The following is a 16,454-nucleotide window of genomic DNA, read 5'->3' on the forward strand; positions in this document are numbered from 1 at the left end:
AGAACGCTAAATCGCTTGGCGGTACGTCTTTGTCGGTAGGATAGTAACTAGCCACATAACTGATTGTATCTCTTTTAAACACAATGCTAGGTGAGACATAATGAGGTGCATAATTAAATTGTTCATAATGCACGCTGCAATAACTTGACCGCGACAGTCCCCGAGTGCCCACGTATTTGTATATGAGGAGTGTAGTTATTCAATTCACTGTGCATATAACCTGAACTCTAGTAGCTGCTACACACGCTCCACATTAGTTATCACAGGTCCAATGGCCACACTACTACGTAGCACATTTCAATCTTATTTTAATAAACAATTTGTTTTCAACAAAATACATTTTAAAGCACCTCTATTGATACAGCCTATCAGAATTTTTCTCTTGTTTTTCAAGAGTTGAAATAATTCTGAACCAATATCCTTATCCATTACACAATAGGAGATTACCACAGATCTCACAGGGTCCTGTTTTGATAAGCAAAGCTGAAGAAGGTACCCAAATAGAAATTTTACCCTTATTTGTAATTAACTTATACTATTAAGAACTTATACTAACACAACTAGGTATATACCTACTTTTAGGAAAAAAAAAAACAAAAAGTGTACTTGCATACAAGTACAAAGTTTATAACAATTCAAAAACGAAAAAAATCACTACTTGTCATAGTATAACAAAAAAACATGTCAAGAAGAAGCACACGTTACTTTCACCAAGTTATAATTTATTCCTTCAATAAACTACACTAGAGAATATCAGTTATCTGTAAACCCGACCAATCCAAGCCATCACTTGTCGAACTGGACAACAATTCTACGGATTCGTCGTTTTTTGTCGGTTCTGGATTCTGGATGGATCCCTTTGGATTCGTCGGTATTTTGCGAAAAATGGTGAAGCACGTATTGTCATTCATTGTTTAAAACATATCTTATCATATTTATAATATGTTTTAAACTGGCAACTCAAGAAGACTTTGTCCTCAATTATGTGGAATTGGCTTTTAAATAATTCTGTCTATAGCCGCTCCCAAACAGCACGTGAGGTACTACTTCATTATGTCAACTATAATGATATCAAGATCACTTTTTGATACCACAGGTATGTCACTGTTATCAATTATTGAATTACAAAAAATAGGAACAACTTTCACGTTTCTTCGAACTGATAATATTTCTTCGCGAACACTGCCTGGCAGGTCTGATATTGTGAAAACTTACATTAATTATTATTGCTTATTTAAGTGCTAATATACAAAAGCGAGTACAATTGAGGTCAGTTAGAGAATTCTCAGATATGCGTTCAAGGGTGCGTCCGGCGCAGGGCGATGTGGCGCCGGAGACGCAACGGCGAACTAAACTTAGAGCTAGTCTCACTGTAATACTGGAGCGACACTGAGGTAGACGGGCGCCGGGCAGCGGGCGGGGGGCTGCTCGTCGTGCGCTGGCGCGAGGCTGCGCGCGGGTCAGTTGCTCCCGAAGCGGTAGTGCTCGAAGCCGGGCGGCGGGCGGACGGCGGGCGCGGGGGGGTCGGGCGGCGCGGGGGCGGCGTACGGCGCGTGGCCCGACGCGGCCAGCGCCTGCGCCACCGTCGACTTCATGAACCTGTGCGCCATGGCCGGGTCCATCGCGTCCAGCATCATGTACAGCTGCGCGTCGTTCACGGGCAGCGCGAACGTGGGCGCGGCCGGGGCCGTCGGCGCCAGCGCGCGCGGCGTCGGCGGCACGAAGGGCGGCTGCGTCACCGACCAGCTGGCCGCCCAGTCCGGCGGCGCGCACGCGGGCGCCGGCGCGGGCGCCAGGCGCGGCACTAGCCGGGCGCACGGCTTGAGCGTCGGCGGAACTGCAGGCGACGGCGCGACGGCGGGCGCGGGCTCGGGCGGCGGGGCGGGAGACGCGGGAGGCGGGACGGGAGACGCGGGCGCCGGGGGGGGAGACGCTGGCGGCGGGGAGGGAGACTCGGGCGGCGGGGAAGGCGACGGGGAGGACGAGGAGCACGAGGAGGGCGGCGGCAGGATGGGCGGCACGTGCCTGCGGTACTCGTCCACGAAGTCGAAGAGGATGCCGTCGCGCTGGTAGGCGGCCAGCTCGGCGAAGTTCGGCGTCTCGCCGTTCTCCAGCGGGGCGAACTTCGGGAACAGGTAGCACTCCGACGTCTGCAAGCCACCCGACGCGTTAGTGCACACATGGCGGACGAGAGGCGCGACTGTCGCGGCGACGAGCGGACGTCAGAAAGACCGACGCGTCCCGGGCGGCGTGCAGACCTCGAAGCGCTATCGTTCCCTCGCCGCAGCCCCGCCGGGGAGACCTCGGCCTTCCTTGCACGTCGCGCCGATATAATATGTGAGCGAGACCTCGCACGCGTCGTACGGACCGATCGGTTGATCATTTACAACTATATTCACAACAAGCGGACGCCCGCGGCTTTGACCGCGTGAAAATCGATGTAAACTTTCAACTCCTATTTCGCGCTCTTCTATTTATATTTTCGCATGTTTTATACTGTATAACAAATAGTTCACTACACATTTTACAAAAATTAAAACTCAAAACATGAACGAATTAAATTTAAAAAAAAACTCTATGGGTAAAATGAAACGCTTTTCATACAAACTTTCAACCCATAAAACCTCCTTCGTATTATGATTTCAAATCGTGCTGACTGTAAACATACACACTTTCATAAAATAATTCAACCCCTATTTAAACCCTTTAGGGCTGATATTTGCGGAGTAAATTTTTATGTTAAACCGACCGTTTGTAGTCCACTTTTCACAAATATATCTTGGTAAATGGCTAAATTGAAACAAATTTCTATTTTATACACGTTAGGGGTTGAATTTTTCATCCTCATTAAAAATTCTTGTTTATATTTAACGAATCGTTTAAGTGTTATTTATGGACATATTTTTATAACCGTAACACTAAAAATAAAGGACTTTCCATACAAACTTTCAAACCCTATTTCACTCTCTTTTATCTGTATTATTGTCTCAAAACGTGCCAAGTTTAATTTGAATTAATTTAGTAGTTTCAGCGTGAACAACAAAAACAGAAGGACAGACAAAAAATAACCTAAATAGTAATATTAGATATTTCGTTCTAAAAGCTGATCAGTTTGAAGGCGGTGCTAAGCCGGCGTTGTGTTAGTTTAAGCCGTTTCTGAAAAAACTACATGAAAGAACACTGGCAGGAAATCCCAACTCTTTATGATATGCCTAATAATGCCTTTTTTTAATTTGTTCATTGCTATTAAAAAAAAGGCATTACTATTTTTATTATTCGCGCTGTACTATTTTTGTAATATATATAGTACGCTCTATAGTAAATTTATCCTGATTGACAATTTAACGGTTTCACTTCCGATAGATTATAATATGCCGAAAAATAACGCGTTAAATTTTAATCAGTATTTTCAGTTCACAATATAACGGTAGATTACAATATCACGAGTGAGATTATAAAGTAACGTATTTCACAATCTAACGGTGACATATACAAAAGGTCCGAGTCTCGAATGTCCAATCGCTAGGACGCCTGCACGTTGAGCTTGCGGAAGAGCGCCAGCCGCCGTCGCAACATGTTGTCGACGGGCGCGGGCGCGGAAGCGGGAGCGGGCGCGGGAACGGGCACGGAAGCGGGAACGGGAGAGGGCACGGGCGCGTCTAGCCGGGTCTGCGCGGAGAGTTTGCTCAGTAGCGCCAGCCGCCGTCGCAACATGTTGTCGGCGGCGGGGCGGGGCGCGGGCGCGGGCGCGGCCAGCTGGGCCCGCAGCGCGCACAGCTTGCGCTGCAGCATGCCGGACGTGACGGACGTGGCGGCGGTGGCGGCGCTGGCGGCCGACAGCGTGCTGGCGGCGTCCTCGTCGTCGCCGGGGTACGCCCACGTGGCCGAGTCCTCGTCGTCGCTGGGACACGCCCACGTGCGCAGCGAGGACGCCGGGCGCGACACGCTGGCAGAGTCTTCGAAGGGCGCCGGCGGGTCCGCGTCCGACCAGTCGGACGAGTCGGACGAGTCGGGCGCGGGCCCGCCGGCCGGGCGGCTAGTTACCCCCAGGGCGGGGTCCGGGCGCGCGTCCGCGTGGCCCGCGGCCACCAGCTGCGCCGACACGCTGACGTCTTCGTCCGTGGAGGTGTCGATGAGCAGCACCTCGAGCGCGTCGCTCTGCGGACAGAGCGGAGCGGTGAGCGGCGGCGGCGGCGGCGGCGGCGGGGGGGAGCGGAGTGCTGGCACTCACCTGCTCGTCCACGGCCGTGACGCTGGCCACCAGCTGCCGGTCGGAGACGAGCGCGAGGAAGCGCTGCGCGGCGGCGCGCTGCCAGCGGCGGCCGCGCGCGGCGGGGCGCACGCGGGCCAGGCGCGCGCGCACGGCCTGCACGGGCAGCGCGGCCCAGCGGCGGCGCAGCGGGCGCAGGTCGCGCGCGGCGCAGCGCTCCACGGTGCCGTAGTCCACGTGGCGCACGCGCACGTGGTCGCAGTCGTCCACGCGCACGATGAGCGCGCGATGCCAGTCGCCGGCGTAGCGGCTGCTGCAGTAGTGGCCCGCGCGCACGGCGCCGGGCGGCAGCGCGCCGGCGCCGCGCGGCGACTCGTAGAAGCGGTTCATGTCGTCCATGAGCTCCTCCAGCGCCAGGTGGAACTGCTCGCCCAGCTGCAGCAGCCAGAAGTGGCTGGGCGAGTACACCTCGCCCACCATGACCTGCAGCAGGTCCCCGCGCGCCACGCCGTCCAGGCTCAGCTTGGGGATGCTGTCCATGAAGTTCATGCAGTCGGGGGGGAACAGCTCGTCCGCCTGTGGATGCGGAAAAATTATAGGAATGACTAGTGTGTACTTTTTTTATTAAGGTTTTTAAAGTACTACAATTTCATGAAGATTTGGAATCGATCTGATGATAGAGCCAAAATATAGACGAGGGAACTCTTTAACGGTTTACAGAAACTACCTTGATTTTGGGCTTAATTAATTTGTATTGATGAGAACTTTCCACCTAGATAGATTGTGGCTATAGATGTAAATAAACCGATTTAAAACGTTTTAAATAAAATTCTGCGGTTTTAAACCATTTTAAACGGTGTGTTTTATACTTCATTAAAGGATAAATTGTGGTCATCTGACATCGTTTTTCGTTTTAATTAGGTAGTTAAAAAATCAATAAAAAGTACCTACCTGCCTACATACCCAGTACACGTAACATATGTATCTACATATTATGTACGTATACCAAACTATACATATTAATTATGTAATATATATCACGCACATGCTGCTTACATTAGTACTAGTAACTATAATATATTTTACACTGAAAACTTAAAAATAATGAAATTTTAATGAAAATAAATACAACCGACTTCAAAACCTACGTACGGCACTAAATTAAAATGCGAAAAATAACATCATAATATTATTATGTTCTACCTGCTGATCAGTTTGAAGACGGTGCTATGCCTGATGAATTCAATTCAAGCCATGAAAAATTAAAATATTTAGGCGTTTCACATGTTACAGTGTACTTACAACAAAACATTGTTACCAAGTTTCATGATATGGAAAATGAATAAAAGGGCCACAGTGATTTCGGAAAATGTCTTATAAGCGTTTTAAGAAATTATCAGAAAAAATAAAAAATTTAACACCCTTATGGGTGAAATACTGTAAGACTATAATAAATAGTGGCTGTGATAGCCCAGTGGATATGACCTCTGCCTCTGATTCCGGAGGGTGCGGGTTCGAATCCGGTCCAGGGCATGCACCTCCAACTTTTCAGCATTTTAAGAAATTACATATCACATGTCTCAAACAGTGAAGAAAAACATCGTGAGAAAACCTGCATACCACAGAACTTTCTTAATTCTCTGTGTGTGTGAAGTCTGCTAATCTGCACTGGGCCAGCGCGGTGGACTATTAGTCTAACCAATTGGCATAAAAATAAATAATAAAGAAATATGTGATTTCACAATTCTTGAAGAATTTTATTTGACTGACATGTGTTTCATTCCTAACTACATGGACACAGACCGGTCTGCTGTAAGGCTGACCAATCAGGGGCAAGTTCGGACAGTTAAGATTGCAATTTAACGGTTTCACTTCCGATAGATTATGACATACAGAAAAATAACACGTTAAACTGCAATCAATATTTTCAGTTCACAATATGTCGGCAGATTATACTATCACGAGTGAGATTATAAAGTAAGTATTTTACAATGCACAGCACGCGGCGCACACTACTTACGTAGGCCACGCCGGGCAGCGCGTCGTCCGGGTCGGCGGTCGCGGGCGCGGGCGGCGCGCGCGGCTGCGGCGGCGGCGGCGGGCGGCGCGCGGCGGCCGAGCGCCGGTCGGCCAGCAGCCAGTCGGCGCGCGCGGGGTGCTGCACGGCCGCCACGTGCGGCGCGGCGCACGCCAGGCTCAGCACGCTGGTGCAGCCCAGGCGGTGGTAGTTGAGCTCGCGCCCGAAGCGCTGTCTGCGCGACCACGGGGGTGCGTTAACGTAGGACTGATGAGGGGCCCTGCTCGACTCCACTAGTCCGCTGAGCGACTGGAGTGAGCTCGGCTGGCTGAAGTGATTAGTGAACCAGCATCAATGGGCCTCACACTAGTCAACATCTTGTACAAAGAAAAAAGGTGTGTTGACTTTACATCACTACTACGAGGGGTTCGTAGCATAACCAGGAAATTACAAAGCTTATATTTTTTAGTAGCACCTCTGGTTTCCTACCTCCGTCACCCACTATTTCACGACAGCATATGAAGGACCGATTCACTAAAAGATTTTAGCACGACTTCATAAATCTCTTTTGTTGTTGAACCTTTCTTCATCACTGCAAGATACTCGATTTGATGTTCAAAAATAGTCACAACTTGTTCGACAGGACATCGTGGAGAATCGTAATGAATGCAAATAAATTAATGAAATTTTATACTATTGCTATTGAATAATGTAGCTTAAAAAGAAGGGTAATAATTCAATAATATATGACATTCCGATATATGTTAGGCTATGAAATTTTCAAATGACCCTAGTACACTATGGATATGTTCCACATAGAACAACATTGAAAGTTAAAAGCCTCAATAACTCAACAGTAAAGCAGCTAGACTCATCAATGACAGGCCGTGGTTCGATGCCCGCTGGACTATTGTCAAACTCATTCTCAACAGTCTTCACAGACTAATTCAATGGATTACGACTATAATGGTAAAAGTCATGTTTCTAAGTAAATAATCAAGTAAATATTATTTTACAAAAAAACGACAGTACTGTACCACACGACTAAAGTAAAACAACAAAGGGTCATCTACGAGCCTCAGATAACTGCATTGCAAACAGATTCTTTAAGTGTACAAAAAGGAACTGTTTCAAAGTTCTCTAAGAGGGTCATCTACTGGTAGTCTAAAATAACAAACAAACTGTTTCACTGTGCCTGTAGATGGCAGCATTACCCGATTACAATTTTCGTAACGCATTTAACTTAACCACACTAAAACCAGTAGTTGGACTTCATACTAGAGGTCGAAACGCGAGCTATACCTACGCACCTCGAACGTGGGGTGATCGTAGGGTGAAGACAGTCGCGACTGTGCCGCGGTGACAAACGCACGGTGTATTAGCAGAGTAAAGATTAATAATTTAAAAACTGCCGTTTTTACCATATTTTGCATTTTCGCTCGGTAACGGCTTATCTGTTTTACTTGAAACCTATACCAAAAGATAGTTTGGAATCGAAACCATCTTGTTGATTGGGAATTAAAAGCTTTGCAACCGGTGGGCTAGATATTTTAATAAAGTTTGTATAATATTTTGTATAAAAGCATAATTGAAAATTATAAGAAATATAAATAAATGCTTAAATAATAAAATTGTTTAAATAGGTAAATGACGAAAACGTTAACATAATATTAAATCATTATTTATTATAAGTACTACTACTAATACTTGTACAGAAAAAAATTTGTATAATGAAAATAACTTCTGGGAGTCTATATTTTTAACCGACTTCCAAAAAGGAGGAGGTTCTACGTTCGGCTGTATGTATGTTTTTTTTTTTTTTATGTATGTCCAGCGATAATTCCGTCATTTGTGGACCGATTTTGAAAATTCTTTTTTTGTTTTAAAGGGTATGATTCCAGGGTGGTCCCATTTTTTTCATGTCAGGATCTGATGATGGCATCCTGGAGAAATTGAGGAGAACTTTCGAAAATCGTAGGGACGGCTTGTGCGTTTGTTAGTGTTTCCATAAGGTATTTTAAACCACTACAATTTTATGAAGGTCTGGAGTTGGTCTGATGATGGAGCCGAAACACAGACGATGGAACTCGTCAACGATTTACAGCAGGTACCTTTTGTTTGGGCTTGATTTATTTGTATTGATGAGAACTTTCCACCTAGATGGGTTGTGACTGTATTAGGGATCTGGTGATGAAGACGAAGGATAGTTAAGGGAACTCCTCGACGGTTCACAGTAGCTACCTTGTGTTTTGACTTGATAATTTTGTATTGATGAGAACTTTCCACCTGGATAGATTGTGACTGTATTAGGGGTCAGGTGACGAAAATGAAGGAGAGTTAAGGGAACTCCTCGACGGTTCACAGTAGCTACCTTGTGTTTGGACTTGATAAATTTTATATTGATGAGAACTTTCCAACCATATGGATTGTGACTGCATAGGGGGTCTGGTGATGAAGACGGAGGACAGTCACCTTTCACGTTTTTCTGAATATTCATATTACGTGTGGATAAAGGGGGAGTGAAATTTTGTATATGAGTTAAGGTAGTATTTTTAAAATTGGGATTGTAGGACTTAGATACTTATCATAAGAAAATAACGTTTCAACTAATTGCTTATTAATTTTTGTTTACACTCAGTAGGTCTGCTAACACTAAAAATTAAAAAATAAAAATTTTAATAAAAAAAACTCTGAGTTGGAAGTCGGTTGAATTTTTTTTATTAAAATTTTTTTTAGCTTTATCTTTTTTTATTTGTTCACCTAAGGTGGAGATAATACCTAGGTGGCATCACCGAAATAAATATGTTTAAGAATACGACCAATCCTTCAAGGTTACTGATGTATTATCAGCCTTAATTAAATCAACCAATCAAAAAACACGCATTTTTATTGATCACTTCCCATTTTACTACAATTTATAAAGTATTTTATTTGTTTATATAAAAAAAGTTTATTTACAATCACAAAACTAAATGGAAACACAAAGTTGGCAAATGTAATTAAAATGCTGGAGGCGGGCAACCCTATGACATGTTTACGTACCGCGCTGTAGGTATTTATTTCAAAAATACGGCCGAGTTACTATACTGCTTGTATATCTTTACTGTGACTTAACCCTGAAATCAAGCGTGCTTAAAGAAGTTTTATTAAAAAAAATGAAAGTGCCACACCAGCAGATGTGCAAATGTGACGGTCACATTACTTAGCAGCAGCAGCTTACAACTCAGGCGGACAGGCAGGTAGATGGTAGGAGGGTGATGATGAACTGAACCAACTCACTTGTACAGCTGCAGCACGTCGGTGCACCACACCCCGTCTGGGTGCTCGTCGATGATCTCTCTGATCTCTCGGAGCACCTGCATCCTCGACCCACTGCTCACGCTGCCTGGAAAATAGACATCAACGTAAGTTTTGTCATGACTTCCTAAACCATTATGAATATATTCATCAACATTAAAGAGGTATTCTTTAATGTTATTTTTATCTACAGTTTATACTGTGTTTTTCATGTTTATTTTATTTTAGTTCAATCTGTTCATGACGTAATTGTGTGATAGATCCATGTCTATATTTATAAACGCAAATCTAAATCAGTCTTTTACCTAATTAGTCTAATTAACCTATTTATTATTCTTTTTTCATGTTTCTATTTGAGAACTAAATTATAAATGTTGAGGTACATTATAAGTGGGTCTAACATAACCTATATGTGGGTGAAACAACACTAATCCATGTTTTGTAAAACTCAATTTTAATTGTCATAGCCTGTTGGTGCCCTATAAAATAAATAAATAAATATCAAAAGACCCTCACAATGCACACGGTGTAATTTATTGGACAAAGTCTTCAGATATCATTGCCAATTCTTGCTTATTTCAATTGCTTACAAGATCGATACAGATTCTCATTATAGCAAAATTCAGAGTTTTAGATAGATTTAAAATTCATTGCCACCACAATGCTCTTCCCTATTGTATTATAATGAATTATCTGACAGGCCCGTTTCCTTGTGATATTGAGTTGTTTATAGTAATAGCTCTGTTGCTCTAGCGGTTAGCTTGTATGGTTTTTTACAACAAGGTCCAGGGTTTGAATCAGGCTTAGATACTGAGTTTTTCTTCTGAGAAATTTTGAGTTCATATTCTCAGCTCAGAGTTGTGAAGTTTTAAGCTGTCGGTCCAAGTCAATATAATGAATGTCTGATCTGATAGTTGTTGTTAATGAATTCAAGTCAAACCCACATTGGAACTGAGTGGAAGATCTCCATAACTGCATATACAGAAGGCCTAGCCTTGTAGCGGGTTAAAATAGGCTGATAATGAAAAATAGTGTGCTGCTCACTAGCTGGACTGCTCCTGCCACACTGCTCGTCGTCTCTGAAGGCCTCTGAACAGTCGCTGCTGCGGGACTCGGTGCGCTCCCGGCGGGCCTCGTACGAGGCCGAGCCGTGTTCCCGGCGGGGCTCGTTCGAGGCCGAGCCGTGCTCCCGACGGGGCTCGTACGGGGCCGAGTCGACCCGCGCAGGAGTGTTGGCACAAGGTTTGACGGGTGCTGGGGACGCATGCCAACTTGTGCCGACACTCCTGTCCTGAATGTTTCGGTCCTTTCTCTGGAAAACCTACATGTAGAAATACAAAGTCTATATAAATCACTCATGCCCTTAGTCTCAAAGGATTTCAATAATAATTGCAGGAGACAAATAAATATATAATGAAATTGTTGCACTCTTTAACAATGCCTCTTAATAGCCTCTGGGCAAGCAGCAGATGAGTGCAGTGATTCTGTTTACAAGATAGGAACATTCTGGAAAAAGTCCTCAAATGCATTAACTACCTCATTATCAATGTTTACCTTTTTATTATTTCATTGACAATTAATTTAAATCTCATATCACATGGTTTAATTAAGTTCCAGTATAGTCTGGATGACTATTTTTAAATCAAGACTTTTGAAGTAATTATGCTCTTGAATTGCCTAACTTATCTTCAGTTATAGCCTACACTTGAACCATTGGTTGCTATGGCTTTTATTATTTAAAATAGTATTTGTAAGACCACTATGATCAGAGCCTAATTTGTTTATTATCATTTTTCTCTATCTATATATCTCATATATCTCATCTATATCATTCTATTAAAAGTGGATGCACAATCAGTGACCAAAAAACGTCCCCACTAAATGAGTGCCAAACACAACTTCTTGGCACTCAATTCAAGTAGTCGTATTTGCAAATTCAACCTTAAACTTAATCCTTAAGGTTGAATTTACTCTAAATTTGGGAATTTATTGAATATTGAACTATATTTAAAGGCCTTTTGGTATAATTTTCTTTACCAATAATTCTAAAACTGCCAAAGCAAAATTAGCCAGTTTTTAAGTAACATTTTCTTCATGATTGTGCATCTTTTTATTATAAGAGGTCAATGTCAATAGGTTATATTTTATCCCCGTACTCAAATGGGAACGGGAACTACACGGAGCATTGGCTAGTGTTCTATAAAAATGATACATTGTAAGCATAAGTACCTGGGGACCATTCTGTGCGCATTGCAGTGCTGGTGCCGGTGGATAAGCCGATGCAGTCATCTGTCCATTTTGTATAGGCTTGGGTGGTGCCGGTGAACCACGTACACCATTGTGTACACGAGGCGGTTGCGATCGATCTGGTGGTTTGGGTGCAGCACTCTGGGTATTATATGCCGATTGTGGCACACTTCTCCGTTTCCCTTTTCTGGAAAAGTTATGTATTACCAGCACATCAAACAGCAAATTTGAATAAGGGTTGTATAATATTCTATATTTAAATAGACAACAAGCCCATGCCCGCAACTTGAAAATATGATATGAAATTTTTTTTTTTTTTCGGCCATTTGCAATCAGTCCTAAGACTATAAACAAATATGTTGCGAGTGTCTTTGTCTTGTGGAGGTCGATCCTCATTAGGAGTCGGCGCTCAATTGGTGCATCCTGTTTTTCAAATGTCCAGGTCGAGTATGCGTTTACGTTTAAGAAGCCTCGGACAGTCATCAGTCAAGAGTCTGTTTGCTAACATATTAGGATGAATAAGGAGTCGCTTCTTGTATCAATATGATATGATAATAATTGATATAAAAATACACAACATAATAATTGTAATCAAAGAGTCTAATAGCCAGTTTATAATATTGCTGAGGACATTCTGAGAAAAAAAGGAATCACAGATTATAAAGTTTACTAAGTTTGTAAAGAGGAAAAATTTCATTGTTTAAATAAGCTCTGAAACTACTGAATTGAGTTGAACAATTCTTTCACAGAAAGCTACTTTATGCCCAAGTGCTACCCATACTAATATTATAAATTTCATATTTATAATATTAGTATGGATAATGTGCAGGACCAGCTTTTTACTGTATCCTGCTAAACTGGATGTTGTGTTCACCCACGTGGTTCTCATTTCCGTAAGATAATTCTTAAGGAAATGGCGAACTACGCTGGCAAAGCCTCGCGGTTCTGCTAGTAAAATATATTTTTATCTTACAGGTATGGGAACCACACGGCTGAAATAGTGCAGCATATGCTAACTATAATAAAAAAATGTTGAGTGTATCTTTTGAACTTACGCCTTTGTAATAGAAGAAGGTTTTTGTTTTTGCACAAACTTGTCAACATGTTTAATGGCATCCGGCACTATCAGCGTCAGCACGGGGTTGGCTGTCAGCCCCTGGAACTGAACAATCATTCCATATTCACCACCACCAATCACCTGTGACTTACCACAATTACCTGAAGTCACCATTGTAACATAATGCTGATGATGTGGCTTTCCTGTCTTGCAATAAAGATGCATATCAAGCTAGTTCCATCCTACAAAATGAACTTGATGCAACCTAACTGTGGCTTTCTAAATGGCGAACTGTAGCGAGTGCATCAAACCCCCATCACACCTATGCACTTTGAAAAGGGGATTGCCCTCCTGTTAAACATTAAACACAATTAAACATTATCATCAAACCCTGTGCTGTTTAATATCATAATGGGTAATAGTAGTTAAGCCTATCTTCCAAATGACTATGCCTCTCCTCCCAAGGGAGATAGGTGTGGTGGGGGTAACCCCTCTGCCCTCTCTCTCTTATTGAGGATAGGTAAGTTAATACCCATCCACTTACAGTATTGTTTTCAACCTGATTCTTTGATTTCAGACATATAGATAGCTTACAGAAAATTGAATGATAGTGTTTTTAAATGATAGATTTTCATATTGGTTCTATTAAGTGCTTGTTGACTTACTAAGAAGCAATCAGTAAATTTTTCGCGAAGGAAAGTGATAGGGTCCCTGTAGCCAAACTTCGTCGCGGGTATTTGCGCACCGTACATGTCGCGGTAGTCACGCAGCAGCGAGCGCGCGTCCACCTGCGCCGGCGACGACACCACGAACGCCCGCAACACGTTCTTCAGCTCTTCCAGCTCTTCATCCATATTACCTACATAAAGTTCGATAGTAGGTTAGAAATTGCGACAACATAGTAACGGCAAAATAGAATTCAGAGTACGTCTACCTACCTTCAAACTTCAATATAAAATTATTTAATAGAGTGCTTCGGCTTCAACATATACAATAATTACTATAAAATGTGCCTTTTATCAAATTTGTTCGAGTTAACTGCTCAATCTGTTAAAGCTTAAAAACATCAGTGAATCAAATAAACAAGTGTAATTTAATAATTTTAAACAAAATACAAATCACAGACGACAAGACAAATACAAACAAAGAGTAGAGCATATATTAATTTACTCTTTGGAGTAGAGTTTCTAGTCTATAGTGATCTGTGGAGTAGAGTAAATTCCCATAAACTTACTCTACTCCACAGATCACTTTAAATAATACAAATAGCATACACAATTACACAGATTGTTAGATACATAAAAAAAAATCACAGACACATGATCAAGGACCAAAGAATAGTATATGACACTGTCACCACAGAGTACAGACATGACTATGACCACAAATAACTAAAAAAAATAACTTTGACCCTCAGACTAAATAAATATGGACTTGTATCGCACCCAAATTCACCAACAAATGGCAGTGATATTTTGTTCTACGTTTCTTCAACTATTTTAAAATCAAAAATCTCTATTTATAATTGCCGCTGACCTCAAACTCTGAATTCAAAAAAAAAAAAACATACATACAGCCGAACGTAGAACCTCCTCCTTTTTGGAAGTCGGTTAAAAATATTCGTATGGGGAAATAATAACGCTGCTATATCCAATGTTTTCATCTATGTAGAGTCACTTCTTCTCCTCGGAATAAAATAATATTCTTTGGTCAATTTCAATTTTTTTCAATTCAATTTCAAAATTTCATTCATTTGAAGTTTGTGGACTGTGGTCCTTCTTGACATTTGTGGTCAATGTCAAATGTGGTCAAATGTAAATCAAATACTAAGTTAATTTTAATATAGAAACCAGAAAATTACGTAAGGGGATAGAAGGAGAAACAAATAACAATGTCTTTTTTCTTAAAACGCACTCTGGTTGCCGGTCGCAACTTGAGGTGTAGTGTATTAAATAATAATCAATTATGTGGTCTGCAGCGAGTGGCCACGAAAACCGATCAAGCAGCACAATTGGAAACCAGACCGACAGTAGCCAAATTAGACCCTTTGCAGAAATCTCAGTTGATTGACTTTGGCAAATATATCGCAGAATGTATGCCTAAATACGTACAGAAGGTACAAATCACGGCGGGCAATGAACTGGAAGTTTTGATTCCTCCAGACGGAGTCATCCCCGTGCTGCAGTTCCTGAAAGATCACCACAGCGCACAGTTCGCCAACCTGGTCGACATCGCGGGCATGGACGTGCCCAACAGGCCCCACAGATTCGAAATCATCTATAATATATTGTCGTTGCGCTATAATTCCAGAATTAGGGTGAAGACCTACACAGACGAGCTGACGCCTATCGACTCTGCGTGCGAAGTATTCAAAGCGGCCAACTGGTATGAGAGGGAAATCTGGGACATGTTTGGGGTGTTCTTTGCTAACCATCCAGATTTGAGGAGAATTCTGACTGATTATGGATTCGAGGGGCATCCATTCCGGAAGGACTTTCCGCTCAGTGGTTACGTAGAGTTGCGCTACGACGACGAGCAGAAACGCGTGGTCGTGGAACCCCTGGAGCTGGCACAGGAGTTCCGGCGCTTTGAGCTGAGTGCCCCGTGGGAACAGTTCCCCAACTTCAGAGGCAATCCTGCCTCAGAGGAAGTAGTGAACCCAGGGGAAGATCAACCCAAGAAGCCGTAGAAATATTGTGATATATTTTATTATCTATGTTAATGAAATATAATATAGAATATTTATTTTGTATTAATAGATTTCCATTTGAACTATCAAACAAAACACTTACTGATTATTGTTATTACAAGATGCATAGTGCTGTATTCCTTTTCCTCTTCAACAGTTATCAATAAAAGTAGCGTTGCATTGACAGTGAAACTGTAGTTTGTTCTTGGTGGTCATTTATCATAGATCAATGTTATTGTCTTTATTTGATTTTTGAAGGCTTCATAAGCAGGGTTGTGCACTTTTTTGGGATGGGTAAAAAAATATTATAAAAACAAAAACCGGCCAAGTGTGTGTCAGGACTCAGGCCACAAGCAGTGTAAGGTCCCATAGATTAAATGCACAAACTATACACACCGACAGAGATTTTACGGAGTTTCAACTCTAGCTCTACCTACCTAATGTACCGTACCTACATAAAGCCAGCATACTAAACTTTCAATTAAGCATATGCAATAGTTTGCAAAATATATCTAATTAAAATATAAGAGTAGTTTGGGTCCAACCTGTGTGACAAAAACTGTGATAACTTGGCTTATGTACATAATACCACTTTATTATATACCCTATGGAACTTTTAAAATCAAACCAGTAGTTCTAAAGTACCTACTTAACAACATACAAACATAATTGGTTCACTGCAAATAATCTACTTTTGAATGCCAAGAAAACTAAATGTATTGAGTTTTCATTGCCAAATGTTAAAAAATTAGATAAGTCTATAATGATCGATGGTGAAACACTGGAAATGGAGAGTTCCACAGTTTTCCTGGGAGTGACCTTGGATTGTAAACTTCAGTGGGGTGCTCATATAGAAAAACTGTCTGGTAAACTTAGCTCAGCGGCATTTGCCGTGAGAAAAATAAGACAGTTTACTGATGTTGATACAGCTAGGCTT

At 42.4% G+C, this 16,454-nt stretch overlaps 2 protein-coding genes across 4 annotated transcripts; one reads left to right on the forward strand and one right to left on the reverse strand.

The window, feature by feature from the left end:
• Positions 1-1,316: 1,316 nt before the first annotated feature.
• On the reverse strand, positions 1,317-14,025 carry LOC112046116 (tudor domain-containing protein 5). Of its 3 annotated transcripts, none has more exons than XM_052887677.1 (10): positions 13,767-14,025; positions 13,494-13,687; positions 12,827-12,933; positions 11,754-11,958; positions 10,569-10,845; positions 9,507-9,612; positions 6,231-6,555; positions 4,232-4,786; positions 4,045-4,158; positions 1,317-2,150 (listed from the first exon to the last, which is right to left on the reverse strand). In XM_052887677.1, exons 2-10 carry the CDS (start codon positions 13,680-13,682, stop codon positions 1,461-1,463), a joined length of 2,568 nt encoding a protein of 855 aa, XP_052743637.1. In that variant the 5' UTR covers positions 13,683-13,687; positions 13,767-14,025; the 3' UTR covers positions 1,317-1,460. The 3 variants fall into 3 exon arrangements, with proteins under 3 accessions (XP_052743637.1, XP_023938384.2, XP_052743638.1); XM_024082616.2 differs by having other exon boundaries at positions 6,231-6,462; positions 13,767-14,023; XM_052887678.1 differs by lacking the exon at positions 4,045-4,158.
• A 574-nt stretch (positions 14,026-14,599) lies between these two features.
• LOC112046107 (NADH dehydrogenase [ubiquinone] iron-sulfur protein 3, mitochondrial) lies at positions 14,600-15,571 on the forward strand. The gene has a single exon (XM_024082605.2). The coding sequence runs from the start codon at positions 14,720-14,722 to the stop codon at positions 15,515-15,517; it is 798 nt and encodes a 265-aa protein (XP_023938373.1). The 5' UTR covers positions 14,600-14,719; the 3' UTR covers positions 15,518-15,571.
• Positions 15,572-16,454: the final 883 nt, after the last annotated feature.

The sequence above is a fragment of the Bicyclus anynana genome, chromosome 20 (assembly GCF_947172395.1).
Source record: "Bicyclus anynana chromosome 20, ilBicAnyn1.1, whole genome shotgun sequence".
Classification (NCBI taxonomy): domain Eukaryota; kingdom Metazoa; phylum Arthropoda; class Insecta; order Lepidoptera; family Nymphalidae; genus Bicyclus; species Bicyclus anynana.

Bases quoted from the DNA above. Each gene is read 5' to 3' on its own strand.
- LOC112046116 (XM_052887677.1), bottom strand. From the start codon at position 13,682: ATGGATGAAGAGCTGGAAGAGCTGAAGAACGTGTTGCGGGCGTTCGTG. The intron at 12,934-13,493 runs GTAAGTCAACAA...ATGATTGTTCAG, and splicing joins AATTTACTGATTGCTTCTTA to TTCCAGGGGCTGACAGCCAA. The intron at 2,151-4,044 runs GTAACTAGCCGC...GGTGGCTTGCAG, and splicing joins GCCCGGACCCCGCCCTGGGG to ACGTCGGAGTGCTACCTGTT.
- LOC112046107 (XM_024082605.2), top strand. From the start codon at position 14,720: ATGTCTTTTTTCTTAAAACGCACTCTGGTTGCCGGTCGCAACTTGAGG.